A 13330-nucleotide genomic window follows, 5' to 3' on the forward strand; every position below is an offset into this window, starting at 1 on the left:
TTCTGATGTAGTCTTGTTCTCTTCATGCTTGCCACTGACAGTCATTCTGTGTACGCTCCAGTTCACTCCCTTACGTTTGATCTCAGCGGCTCTGTACACCTCTCTCTCTCTCTCTCTCTCTCTCTCTCTCTCTCTCTCTCTCTCTCTCTCTCTCTCTCTCTCTCTCTCTCTCTCTCTCTCTCTCTCTCTCTCTCTCTCTCTGCGCAAACAGCTCTAGAGTAAGACTTCAGGCATTATGCCCATACAAGAAGGCAAAAAAGGAACTGCAAAGCTTTCTAAAGAGCTGTATGGAGAAAGGTCATATATGCCTATGCCATTGCTCGTGCAGGTTTCAATTCCCCTCGCCCCTTAACTTCCCCGAAAACCTGGTTTCCTGAGCACACATGTGGTGATGCATTATTTCATGATCTTTCTCTTTTGGAGTAGCGCTCCCAGGCGCAGCTATTGAATAGCAAGCTAATGTGGTGATCATCAAGCAAATAACACACGGCAGCACTTACCGCCACCGATAGCATCCATCTATAAGCTTCGTCGGACCACACACAGGCAGGACGGGGGGGAAGAATTAACTATGGGCTAACCAATGGTGACCCTTGAGACTCGAGACAGGTTATGGATCGGACACGCAAAAACATGAGTCTTTAAAGCTACTAGTAGAGGGTTCAGTCTAGGGTCAGGCTTACCCGTTGGGCCTATTGTACAACAAGTCGGTGTTGTGTAGTTGTTACACACGCACACACACTCCCACCGTGTTTTTGATTTGACGTAGCCATCCAGCAGGGAGGTCCTCCAGCTCGTGTTGCCAGCCGCGTTTCGTAAGGCAGAAATCCTTAGCACTGAAGCAGATGGTGAGCAGCGCGAGTTCACATGAAGCCCCATAACCATATAAGGTATCAATTACCTGAATGTCTTTATGACGCACTCCTCTTTGAAAAGAGTTGAGCTTCAGTAGCAAATCAATCAAGTTACCGTGGACGACGAAAACGGACGAGGCCAGTTCCGTGGAGCTGCCCTTTAATGTAGGGTGGACAAATGTAATGCATCAGTTCCCTTGGGTTGATAACATAATAGCAAGCAGGCTTCGAGTCAGTGTTTTAGGAGCACCAACGTTGAAAATTGACTTCGTAGGCCACCTGCGAAAAGTGCGTCTGCCGGGAATCGAACCCGGGTCACCTCGATGGCAACGAGGTATTCTACCACTAGACCACAAACGCTCGCCTTACTGGTCCACTTTGATACTTGACTATCACCATTTAAGGGATTCTTCTTCGAGGAACTTGAATGCAGAACATTGCCTGGCTGCTCCATTGGAACTCAGCAATGAGCAATAGAAGTCTCTCTCTGTCTACTGGCCAGTGCTATCCCCCCGGCTGGTGTTCAATGGCAACCTTTTGTTAGAGGCCAGACGTTCTAACCATCTGGGCTACAGGATGTACACAGCTTGCTCCAAGCTCATCCGGAACATATGCATGATGTTTCCATAATTGCATCACTTTTGTTATTGAAAGCATAGCAAGGAGCATGAATCGCTCGAAGGTTAGAAGCTTTGTGCCTCATAACGCCACTTGAAATTTTCAGGCATTTTCCGCATTATTTTTCCTTTAGTGTGTGGAGGATTCTTTGAGGGAGTAAAGAATTACTGTTAGCGGACGAGCAGGCAAGTAACTGGTGTTGTTCCTTGGTTTGCTATGGAACTGCTGATGCCCATCGGTCTGGTAACATTTAGGAATGCATCCTTTATAAGTTCTGTAAAATGTTAACATCGCGCAGTGTAATAGTATAGCTGTTATGCCACGGTAGACAACCTGAACCTGCTAGGCAAGATAGCCCATTGCCAAGTGCGGGAACCCTTCGTAGCATTTCAGGAGGAGTTGTTTCTGTATCTACAGCGACGTCATGCCCGTACGACATGAGATACCTATATTATGTTACTGGCCTTGAAACTGAGATCTATGGAAATGAAAGAAAGAGAATCCTCGTAACGATGCGGCTCGAATGCCTCAAAGCTGGTTGAAAAGAAGCAAAGTCGCGGAGTTGCGATTGACTGCGTTATGTGCAGAGTGCCTCGTTATTTAAATATGGAGGACTCCTGCTCAGAGGAAGTGTACTACTGACATCATGAGTCATTGCTTCAGTGCCCACTAATAGCAATAACCTTTGTGTTTGTGTAATCGTCGAGGGCAAAGACAGAGCCCTCCCTTCCAAAGCCGGATGATTTGCACCCCCCAAAAGGCACTTCACATGAGGATATCATCCCCGTGTTGACCCCGACCATGCCACACTTTAAGCGTCTAGCAAAGCGATGCGCCCGCGCGACATTCTGTGTGTAGAAGTACGCAGCCAACCCTGCCTCCGTGTCATTGCACAGAGCTGCCACCTCATCTTCTGAATCAAAGGCATACAGACAGACGACCGGCGCGAACAGCTCCTCGTGTCTCACTCTTGCGTGTGGCGCGACGTTGCAGCAGTCCATAACCGTTATCTCAAAGAAATGGCCATATTGAAGATCCCCCAGGTTCTTTGCGCGCCCTCCCCCAAGCAAAAGGCGGGCTCCATTGTCGACAGCGTCGTAGATAATGCTCTCCACCCTTTCCACTGCATCATTACTGATCAAAGGCCCCACAGATACCCCATGCTTCCTGCCGCTGCCGACCTCTTGCTCCGAAAAGAGCTTTGTTACGTGTTTCGCAAACTGCCCAAAGATGCTGCGGTGTACATACACCCGGTTGGCACTAACACACGCTTGCCCCGCGCACCTTAGCTTAGCGGCCAGGAGGCCCAATACTGCATCCTTGATGTTTGCATCTTCAAAGACAACAAAAGGGGCGTTGCCTCCTAACTCCAAAAGGATCCGTTTCACAGTCCCTGCACACTGCCTGTACAGCTGTCGGCCCACGATTGTTGAGCCGGTGAAGGAGAGCAGATCGACGGAACTGCTCGCAGCTATTTCCTGCCCAAAAATGATGCCGCCTTTTCTGCATGACGGAACCACATTGAACAGACCAGCAGGGAGGCCGGCCTCCCTAGCACTTGCAGCCAGTGCCAGTCCCGAGAGGGGAGCTGCTTCAGACGGCCTGGCAGTGCAGGCATTGCCTGCTGCCAGCGCCGCTGCTGCCTTCCTTGCGAGCATCGCTAAGGGGAAGTTGAATGGGGTGATGAGCGCACAGACTCCTATGGGCTCTTTCACAGTGTACTGCAGCTTGCTGCCATCCGCTGAGGGAATCGTCAAGCCGTTGAGCCGCCGGGCCTCCTCTGCACACCAGCGGATGTAAGAAGCAGCATACATTACCTCCTGACGACTCTCTGGTATCGGCTTTCCCGTTTCCGCAGTGATGAGGGCGGCCAGCAATTCTTTCTGCTCCTCTATAACTGCATTCCAGCGCAGTAACAAGTTGCTCCGCGCAAGGACTGATGCAGATCCCCAAGAAGGTTGAGCCTGAGCCGCATACGCTATCGAAGCACGCACCCACGGAGCTCCCAGGTTGGGTGTGCGGCCGATAGGCTGTCCTGTGCTTGGGTCAGTCACGATGAGGTAAGGCTCCTGGCTGCCGCAAGGGTCGCTGTTGTAGGTGCTACTGCTGTTGTCGGTGTCAGTGCCGTTTGGCTCTACTTCCGGTAGCTGCTCATAGGGATCCCGCACGAAAAGTGGCCCTATAGCCGCCGGAGTTACCTCCGGGGGACTCGTACTCGGAGATATCCCAGTCGTAGGGAGAAAGCGTCTGCTTGTATAGCAAGAAGGTAGAATGGTGGGGGGTGCGACTAGGCCACTGGCTGCAACAGGCAAGTGCCTTTTCATAAGTGGAAGGGTAGGGCAATGAGGTGAGAGCACCTCATAGCTCTTAAGAGGCCTTATTAAGGCAAGCAGGGTTCCGCGTGCCATTGGGACCCTACAGCAGGTGCTCACGAGTACAAGGTGTAACCCCTAAGAACATTTCTGAATGGCTGTCAATAACAGCACTTCAAATGTGCAGCAAATTCGAACGAAGCAGAGAACGGAAAGGCAGAGTGTAACTGGGTCGAACTAAGAGATGCAATCGGGCATGCGTAGAAGCTACCGACACATTGAACGCTTACAGATTTGTCTTCGTTGAAATCTGCGATTAGCCGTCGTTTTAAGCGTCAACTTGGTGCATATGCATTCTATTTAGTCTTCAAAGCGAGGTGGCTACAGTGTCAGGTTCCTCTACGCTAAGATGGTGCCCAGGAAGCTAGAGTAATAGGGAAAAAGGCGCTGGTGGAGGGGCAGGGGCACTGCCACATACTGTGGCAGATCTGGCTGTCCGGTTGAAGTCAAGGGTCTTCCGCGTGATAATACGGCAACGATTTTTTGCTTAAAAGTGTGGCAGGGGACTGATTAAAACACCAGAGACCCAGAGTACCCAGAGACCTGGACGGGGAGAACCGTCGCAACAGCATTGTCGGGTCGCCGTAAGAACACCCGAATCCTGAGAACCACTACATCTCTTCGAATAAGAGTAAACTTGCGCTCCTAGAAGTTAACCAGGCATCGTGGTAAAGGGGTTAGGGGACGCGGGGGGGGATAGAGCTGGGACGGTATCTCCTAATTGCAAGAGGCAGACCCGCAGAGGGATGCAGAGAGGCACACCCCTCCTGTAGCCCAGGTTGTTGCAAGTAGTCATCAGTCTCAGAAGATCGCGCTCTAAAGCCCCGTTTCAGAGATTTATGCACACCTCAAAAGATTCACTCCGTGAAAAACAAACTCATCTAGACACTCAATCAAATCCAAACAAAACTAGGCCAGTATTAGTTGCACTTTACTGGTGGCCTCACTGTAAGAATCCATCTGACTAAAACATAGTCGGGCAGAAGAGAACAAGCTGTCAATTGCGAGGTTCGGAAGTGCATTACAACATTCAACGTAGCGAGCTAAGCTGTATTTACATACCTTTTACTGCACCAGTTATGTCCAACCAGCATTTAGCATATAATCCACTAATCGCTGTGTGTGCTTGTGTAGCTTATTTGTTGCAGAGCACTGATAGACAGTCGAAGAAGACTCAAATGCTGCGTGCGTTTTTGCGCTAGCTGCCATGAATGCACGGTGTGCTCAGAGCGTGCCCTTACGCCACCCTAACTCTCTTTCTCCCCTCTTGATTGAAGCTCTGAGGTTCTTGACTATGCAAAAGAGATTTCCAATAAGCTACACGCAAACACTTCCTATTAAAATTTTCATCCGGTTTGGGGGTAAGTGTCTCCATACGGAGCCAGATGCGGCACCTCACAATGCATCAACAGCCAGTCATACACAGCATATCGCTCACGCGCACTCAATATTGCGCCTTCTAGTTCCGAACAAACGATTGTCAGTAGTAAATAAGATGTACTATGAGGCATACCAATAGTCTTTTGTTTACTGATTCTTTGTTAAACATACTTAGTGTAGTAGAAAAAGTGAAAGTAAAGCTTAGCCCGCCATATTTTCCCCTTAGTTCACAACGCGTACCCTCGCGCACCCTACCCGCGCTCCGAGATTGTCTGCAGGCATGACAACGAAAGAGTTTTCTCCCTATCGCCAATCCTCAGGCAGGCAGAAACGCGCCGACTGTCCAACTGGAAAGTACAAAGTAGGTATCAGAGCTAAACAAAATCGACGTGAAAAAAGACATGCACTAGGCAGCAGCACCTGCAGCGCTGCTGGATGCAACCCCAGGCACGCTGTCAACTGGCGCTACGGCAACAATGCCTTCGGTATTGCTCATGCTGTCGCTCACACTATACTAACTGCTGAAGGAGTGAGGGTCATGAAAATGTCTCCACGCAGAAGGCAAAGGGGTGCAACAATGATACAAGCGGCATGCGGCCCTACGGTAGCTGCAGCAGAGACAACATTACACGGAAGAGATAATGCATCGGTTCAAGTGGCTAGTGCCCTCTGTCAACAAATGCACAACGAGTGAACCGGCAGGCTGCACTTCTGCACCGTCTCCTTGAATGACAGAATGGCTTTAAATTCAGTACCGTGTAGCGCTAGCAATTCGTGACCATCTTTGTGTACTTGAAGCAGCACGGAATTGACCCATAGTGGGTCCCGAATTGCGCTCCTCTCTTCTATAGCCTAAGCACTGCGCCTTAGCCTGCATGGGGGCTATTTTGTTTCTCTTGCGCGACTTCGCTCGCTCGCCAAGCAGCCTGCTTCCGGTGAAACTGTTTCCATTCAAGCTTTGTTTCGCTTTTTGCGTAAGCTTGAAGTTTTGGGTTGTGTAACCCAGTCTCTCACAAGGGAAGCAGGTGCCTTGTTGAGGGGCTTTTGGGGCGGTTCAGGATTGTGAGTTTCTTCTTACTTCGCCTCTCTCGTTCAATTTAGACTGCAAGGTAGGGCCGCTTGAGACAGCCCTAACGATTCGACCCTTCCTTCAAAGCGAAGACGCATGAATTGCGGTCGGCGACTCCTAAAAGCCTCAAGTAGTCGATATTCGCGGACTTTTTCCAGTCGGCGGTTGAAACATCGAGTCGCTACACATCCTACAACCGCCTGACGTGACACTCCAGGCGGACCTAGGGAAACCACTTCTAGAGCAACTTTTTTTCCGTTGTGATTTTGGTGAGCTGAAATTATGTTCTTGATATATCAATCTACTGATACATTTTACTGCCTTGATTTACTTACTCTCTCAAAGCTTGCTGCTGAGCTGAATTCGGTATAAGCCTATCAGTCAGGATTTACAAAACGGCTGGAACTGTGGTAGTACCTGCAGGCCAAAGACTTTCCCTTTATGATAGGGCCTATTTAAAAGTTCTTCTTTCTCACATTAACATGCCCCAAGTAGAACCTGTTTCCCGATTGCTGGGAGATGCGGAACGAGGTACATTTCCAGCCAGCTGATGAACTCTTCGAGTACTTGCCCACCCCGATAGCCGTCGGATTTTCTGGTCTGTATAGCCTCATCTGTGCGTGTGATTTTACCAGCTGTGAAGCTACTGTGCTTGCATCGGTGTGCAGGCCGGCCCTGCTGCCCCAGCAGGCAACGGTGGAAGCGTCAACAGTTGTCGCGACACGGCTTCTTCTCTGGACTCTAGTCTTAGAATGTAAATTTTATTGGCTCACCAAATGAATTGGAGAAGCCAAATGAAATGTTGTGGGGTTTCTTATCCCACTGCATTCACAGCCAGTGGATGAGCGGGATCAGATGCATCACGCCATGCGGTGCTACTAACTGCAATGCTCTATCTGAGATATCCGTATGGGGATACTTAACTTTAGATTTTAGTCACACTTAATAAAAGGTTATTAGGTCCTCTACACGGATTCCGCCTCTCCTTGCTCGCACCTCTCAGAGTCCCTGACGTGCAAGGAGAAGGACGCTAGGGCACGCGTTGCTGCATGTTTGAGCACTCGGAGCATTTACTGCTAGTTGCACATAGCATTTAGCGTGCACACACATGGCATTGCGCCTCCTTTTTCGAGACAGCAGTGCTCTGCAATAAGTGAGGTATGCAAATGGGCAAATGGATTGCTCATTACCTTCCTAATTCGCCATCACACATGACTAGCATACGGAAAGTGCAGCTAAACCCGCTCCGTCCTCCAGGGGCAGCAGTTGACGCACCTCAGGGAGGATTCTGCAATCGGTGCGAATTTCCGAATTGGTTCCTGCTGATTACGGTAGAAGAGGACATCTGAAAATGAGCCCATCGTGAGCCGCGCCCTCAAGAAATGGTTTCTCTTTCGGCTCGAGAAGAGCAGGCTTCTGCTGGCTTCTTACAGGTCAAAGCAGTGTCTTCTAACGGAACCCTTCCATTTAAATCGAGTCTGCAGGTGTGTTCAGATGAGGCAATTTTTACGCTTCATTCGCGAAGTCGGCGAGAATGCTTGACGCAAACATCGTGCAAAGCTTGGAAACGTACCGTATGACTTGGGGCTTTCGGCTCGAAGATTGCGAGGGCCAAAGCTCTGAGTAAAAGCACTTCAAGTTTCGGCATGCCAGCGTCCGGAACAATTGACAGGAAGATTATTTAAGGAATGCGCCCAAATCCGTCATGGCTTAGTATTTATATTTCTTGCTACTGAGATGCCTATTCGCACGAATATTGCTCTTAGAATAGCCACAAACGCTTTCACGTTCCCGATTCGATGATGCGTCCGACCTTGTGCAAACAGTCATTAACTTCTGTTTGGCTCTACCTCCTGTTACAAATCCAAGCAGTTGCAAGAGCGCGCTTGTAGGCTGGCCGCTACCACGTTAGTTCCCACGTTGTACGAGTTGCAGCATGCAAAAGCTGGTCAGGCGTCTTTAATGCCGCCTGCCAAGTCATGACAGTCAGAAAGCATACGGAAGTGCTCAAACCCCATGCTCTTTTGGGTGTAAGGCCCTTAACCATAATACTGGTTAAGCAGTGAAGTCAGTGATATCCACTACCAAGACAGAGTCAGCAGGCTTTGGCGCCGCTGAAGAAAAATCACCAATAGGATTACGGCCTTTCAGGGCATCAGCCAAAGGGCAAAAAGAGGTCGGTTCTCACCTGCCACTAGCTCTAGTTGAGAAGAGAATTTTCCCGTAGAGATATAAGGTTTTTGCTTAAGCGAATAAGTGATGTGACATCCTACGCAAGTTGCGAAGCGGTGGTACGGCATATTCTTCATGGGTGAGCACGCAAGGAGCGCAGTCAACGTTTCAAGTGGTTCAAGTCGGTCACCCTTTGAAGCGAAGCACTTCATGAGCAGTGATTCTGAATAGATATATCACCATGCAGTGCATTCAGCTTGAGAGGTCTATCAGGAAGTGGCTTTGCCGTGGTACGTGAGTGTTGCTCAGACATGGACGATCAGGGTAATAACACCCTGTAAAAACAAATAGAAGCTCTTAGTACACGGGATTTCCTACCAAAAGCCTTTCGTGGCCGCATTGCAGCCTCCCTTGCCTGGAAGAGCCAGCGTCCAGTGCACTGATGGACAGCGAGTTTTTTTCAAGCTACGGGGGGCCCCACCCCAAACACGGAGGTGGGCAGCTCGCAGGCTATCGAACCATGGATCCACGCTCTAAACCGTGGCGTTTTCCGGAGAGGAATCCATCCCCCGTACCCCTTCCCCGCGAATCTGCTCCTAGTAAAGCACTCTCGTAAACCCGGCTGCAGTACAAAAGGTCTGTGGCGTAATGAGGTGAAGTCCACAAGACGCCGACGCTTCCAGCACCCCAAAATGAAACAAGACATGGCAGCCGCCAGTCCGGAAAAGTGTGTAAAAGTGGGAACTTTAGCAGCACCCTTGCCCGCTGTACAACGAACTAAAGGCATCCAAAGGAAAAAAAGCCGCACGCTGCAAAGCAGGAGCTGCAGCAACAGCTGCTCACGCAGTTTCTGCAAACGAATTGCATTTGCTGTTTCTATCGTGTCAGCTGAGAGGTGTCTGCCGCTGCACCCTTTGGTTCTGCAGCTCATAAAAAAGGCCGCCACGGCCGCTACAGAAGGCGCATGGCGCTCTTAAAATCGCTGCTATGAGTGAATGGCAGGGTGTGTTGCTCTGTGCCAGCTAAAGACATGCCGTAACACCTGTAGCATCTAGGAAGCTACAGGCACCTTCGCAAGCTGTGCATACAGCTCAGAGCGGATAGCCGAACTTAAAACGCTATCACTGGCCCTTACTGCCAGTCGGCCTCGTCCCTGCTGCCTGCCGACACCCAACTCCAGCCTGCAAAAGCAGAGCAATAGCAGCAATGCCACGTGAAACGCACTGCGCACGGGAGTGCAGAGCCGCTTCACTTCGACGCGAAATAACGGCACAAAACAATGCTACACGACCCTCCGGCGCCGTCTAGGCAGGCAACGCACCGAGCGAGGACGATCAGCTGCTGGTCGCAGCTGCTGGGGCACTGTTGCTGCTGCACTGGTTCCTGCTGTTGGATTCTCTGAGCCGAAGCTCGCGGCAAGCTCCCTGCCACGGAGACTGCCTGCGCCTGGCCCTCCCCCGCCGTCGTGCACAGAGACAAGGCCCCACCCTGAACAACGGGGAAAAGAATGTCGCCAGGTGAATCGGAATTTCGCCATGTGGTAATTGATTTCAAGCCAGCAACACGTTCTGACTGCTGCGCCAACTTCGTGCCTGTCTGTACGTGTTTGTGTATGAATGTATGTGTAGTGCGTGTATATGTATATGTACATATTTATATATATATATATATTCTATGTATGTGTGTCCTATGTATGTATGTTATGTATGTATGTATGTTATGTATGTATGTATGTATGTATGTGTGTGTGTGTGTGTGTGTGTGTGTGTGTGTTTGGGTGGCTATCAGTTGCCAAGTGCATCTTTAGTGGCGGAGTCAACAGCACGACGCCATCACCAAATGTCGCAGCAGGGGGCCGCTCACGAGCTGCAGACGCCGCACGAGTGCAAGCATTGAGCCTTGGAGTACGGGGTGTATGCTGAGCACGCAAGCCGCTGTACAGAGGCAGGCACAAAACAGAGCAAGGTGCGACCAGGCAAATATATATATATATATATAGATATATTTACATGCGAATGGTGGTGGTGAGGCCAACGTAGATGTTATTTAGCATGGTAAGCAAATAGGGGAAGCACTGCGGGCTCAAAAGGGGCGTTGCTCCTTTGAATGGGGTACGGGTTCAGCCGGGAGGGGCAGAAAGCCTTCAGTGCTTCTTGCTGTTTTTATTCGCACTCTCGTTCAGCGCAAATTCCTGCAGATTCCAGGTGTCAAAGAAGTCGTCTGCTGGCATGGGGTAGCCCTCAACGAAGCGTGAGAGGGAGACAGGGAGGGCCACCTCTCGGTACCAAGGCGTTGCATCTGGCATTCTGCACAGTCGCACAAGAACGCCATCCTTGAAAGCAGCGCGCACTGCACACGGGAGGGGCGAGAAAATGAGTGTCATTCCCCGAACGCCTGCTGCGGCCTTTACGACGAATTATCATTCGCATGCATGCACAACCTGCCGATGCTGCAAGCAAGGGCAGCGCTTTAGATGCGTTCTTCGTCTCATGCGTTCAGCCTACGGTGCAGACAGACCAGCACGGCACTTGGGGCCCTAAAGCCGCATGCATGCGCCTCGACTCACAGAAAGGAGATGCGCATCATAGGGCAGTAGTCAAAGGGTTCGACGCACTGCAGCAACAAGTGCTGCATCCGCAAATGCAGTCACAGCACACACGGCTGTACGCTGACGAAAGGCGGCATCTGCGTTCACCAGTGAGCTAGGCAGCCCTCCCCCCTTTGTTCCTCGCAAGCTGCACTTTAACCAGTAGACACGCACATAAGCCACCTGCTCCCTTCCCTTCAAGTGCTGCAACTGCTGCGGTTGGTCCTCAGGGCGCAGCAGCAGCCCCCCTTCGCGTGGCAGCAGCAGTTCGCACGAGAACTGTTGCAGCATGCTGCTCCGCTTGTTCCCGAAGTAGAGGCTCATGCGACCCGAGAGGCCTTTTACTGTGCATTGAACACCAATCTGCAGGTGCAACACCGCATGCGGCGCAGCGCAGTTTCTGCAGGAGAAAGCAGCAGCAGGGGAAGCTCTTGAGACTGCCAGCACCAGCACCTGCTGCTGCCGCTTTACCTGCAGCGTCTCGTCTTCTAGCAAGACGCCACTATCCATGAGCAAGAGCGGCAAGAACCCTGTGTCCATGCATCTAGCGGCAGCGACGTGCGGCTTAACGTGTAGGGGGTCGGTTCCTGCTGCTGGTGCAGCAGCCGCCATCAACGTTGATTCTGCTGAGTCTACCGCCAAACCGCTTTGCTGCAGCAGCAGAGCACCCAGCGACAGAACCGCATCGAGTGTACGTACGGCCGCGAAAGCGGCCTCAACAATTCAGCACGGCGCTGTCACTGAAAAGGCAGGCACCCGTCTGAGCGTTCGGCAGCCGCAGCAAAAACGCAAGCCTACAGCTAAATGCCAGAGGGGAGCGTCTCCCGCAGGAAGCGGCTCATCGAGCGTGTCTGTCACAGACTCGATGCAAGCATTGCTGCTCAGCGCCGCATCGGCTGGCTGGTGTTGCTGCTGCTGCTGATGCCGCTGCAGCAGTTTGCAGCTGCTACTACGGCCTCCTCGCTGCAACTCCCCACCCAAGACTACAGGGAGGGAGCTGGCAGTGCTACAGCGACCAGGAGACAAGGCCCTGTCTCCTGAGGCTGCACCCGTCTGTCTCTGCAGTTTCGCGCTGCTTTTGCTGTCTCGTAAATCCGCAAATCCAGCTGCCGCTGCTGCCTGCACTGCGGCAGGCGTGGTAAACAGGAGGCGCTGCAGGCCGTGGAGCTCCTGCTGCAGACGCCGCTGCTCTACTGAGCTGTTAAGAATCGTCTCCTCGTGAAGCGCGATGGTCCTCTCGGCAACTGCAGCAGCAGACACGCAGCATGCGGGAAGCTGCAGCATAGGACGAAAGACGGCACAGAAGCAGCCGTACAGCCCGCCGCACTTCTCCCTGTCTCCTCAGGTTGCGAAGTGCGCACCACAGGAAGAGCAGCAGCAGCCACAAGCAGCGCCGCTCCACGTAAAGGCCTTACTGTCTAGATCGTCGGCGAGTTTCGAAGCTCGTTCGCTCTCCTTCAGCCACATTTCCTTCGCCCGTTCTGCTGTCTGAGCGCGCTGCTGCAGTAACAGCTGAGAATGCTCGAGAGCTTCCTCTGCCGCCTTATGAGCTGCCTTTGCTGCCTTGAGCTCCTCCTGCAGCTGGTTGACGTGGTGCTGCTGCGTCTCCAGTTGCTGCCGCAACACTTCCTGCTGCTGCTCGCTCGCAGCAAGACACGCCAAAGTCTCTGTCGCGTCAGCCTGCGCTGCAGCGAGCTGCTGCTGCAGCTGCCGCCGCTGGTGCCGCAACAACGTAACCTGGTCCGTGAGCCTTGCAGTCGCCTTGTGCTGCTCGTCCTCACTGCTGAGGCTCTCAGTACTGCCCTTCTGCACGGAGGCAGTCCAGTCGGCAGCGCCAAGCTGCTGCCCCTGCTGCTTCTGCTGCTGCAGAGCGCTGCCACGCCGCGCAGAAGCTGCAACGACGCTGTCTGTCACTCCTGGCAAGACGTCGGAGAAAGACACCTTCTAGGGGCACAGAGCACAGACACGCAAAACACGCAGTAGCAGCTTAACAACCCCCAAACACACGTTTTTTCTACAGCGGGAGCACCAACCGGAAGCCCAGAACGATCACCCCAAGGAACCAAAGACACATACCTTCTCAAATGCGGAGTCTGCTGCCTTGGCGGCTTGTGGAGGCTCCACCTCTGGCGCTTGCTGCCCGTCACGCGGCACTGCCTGCTGATCGTATGGCTGCTCTTGGTGCCCCTCTTGCTGCTGGAGTCTCTGCACCGCTTCAAACGCATCGCTCCATGGCTCTCTTGTCTCCAGAGCTTGACCTCCTTGCCATGCGGCTGAC

At 52.1% G+C, this 13330-nt stretch overlaps 1 protein-coding gene and 1 non-coding gene across 2 annotated transcripts; both read right to left on the reverse strand.

Annotated features, from left to right (window-relative positions):
• Nucleotides 1–1143: 1143 nt before the first annotated feature.
• Trnag-gcc lies at nt 1144–1214 on the reverse strand. The gene has a single exon. It is a non-coding gene; the product is annotated as a tRNA-Gly (tRNA).
• Nucleotides 1215–2131: 917 nt separating this feature from the next.
• On the reverse strand, nt 2132–12519 carry LOC34619499 (aldehyde dehydrogenase family 9 member A1-A). Its single transcript, XM_026336070.1, has 10 exons — nt 12468–12519; nt 11851–12095; nt 11524–11703; nt 11227–11415; nt 11032–11093; nt 10638–10771; nt 10329–10399; nt 9853–10061; nt 9554–9646; nt 2132–3719 (listed from the first exon to the last, which is right to left on the reverse strand). The coding sequence occupies exons 1-10, from the start codon at nt 12517–12519 to the stop codon at nt 2132–2134; spliced, it is 2823 nt and encodes a 940-aa protein (XP_026191855.1).
• Between the last annotated feature and the right edge of the window lie 811 nt (nt 12520–13330).

The sequence above is a fragment of the Cyclospora cayetanensis genome, unplaced genomic scaffold (assembly GCF_002999335.1).
Source record: "Cyclospora cayetanensis isolate NF1_C8 unplaced genomic scaffold, CcayRef3 CcayRef3_contig_118, whole genome shotgun sequence".
Classification (NCBI taxonomy): domain Eukaryota; phylum Apicomplexa; class Conoidasida; order Eucoccidiorida; family Eimeriidae; genus Cyclospora; species Cyclospora cayetanensis.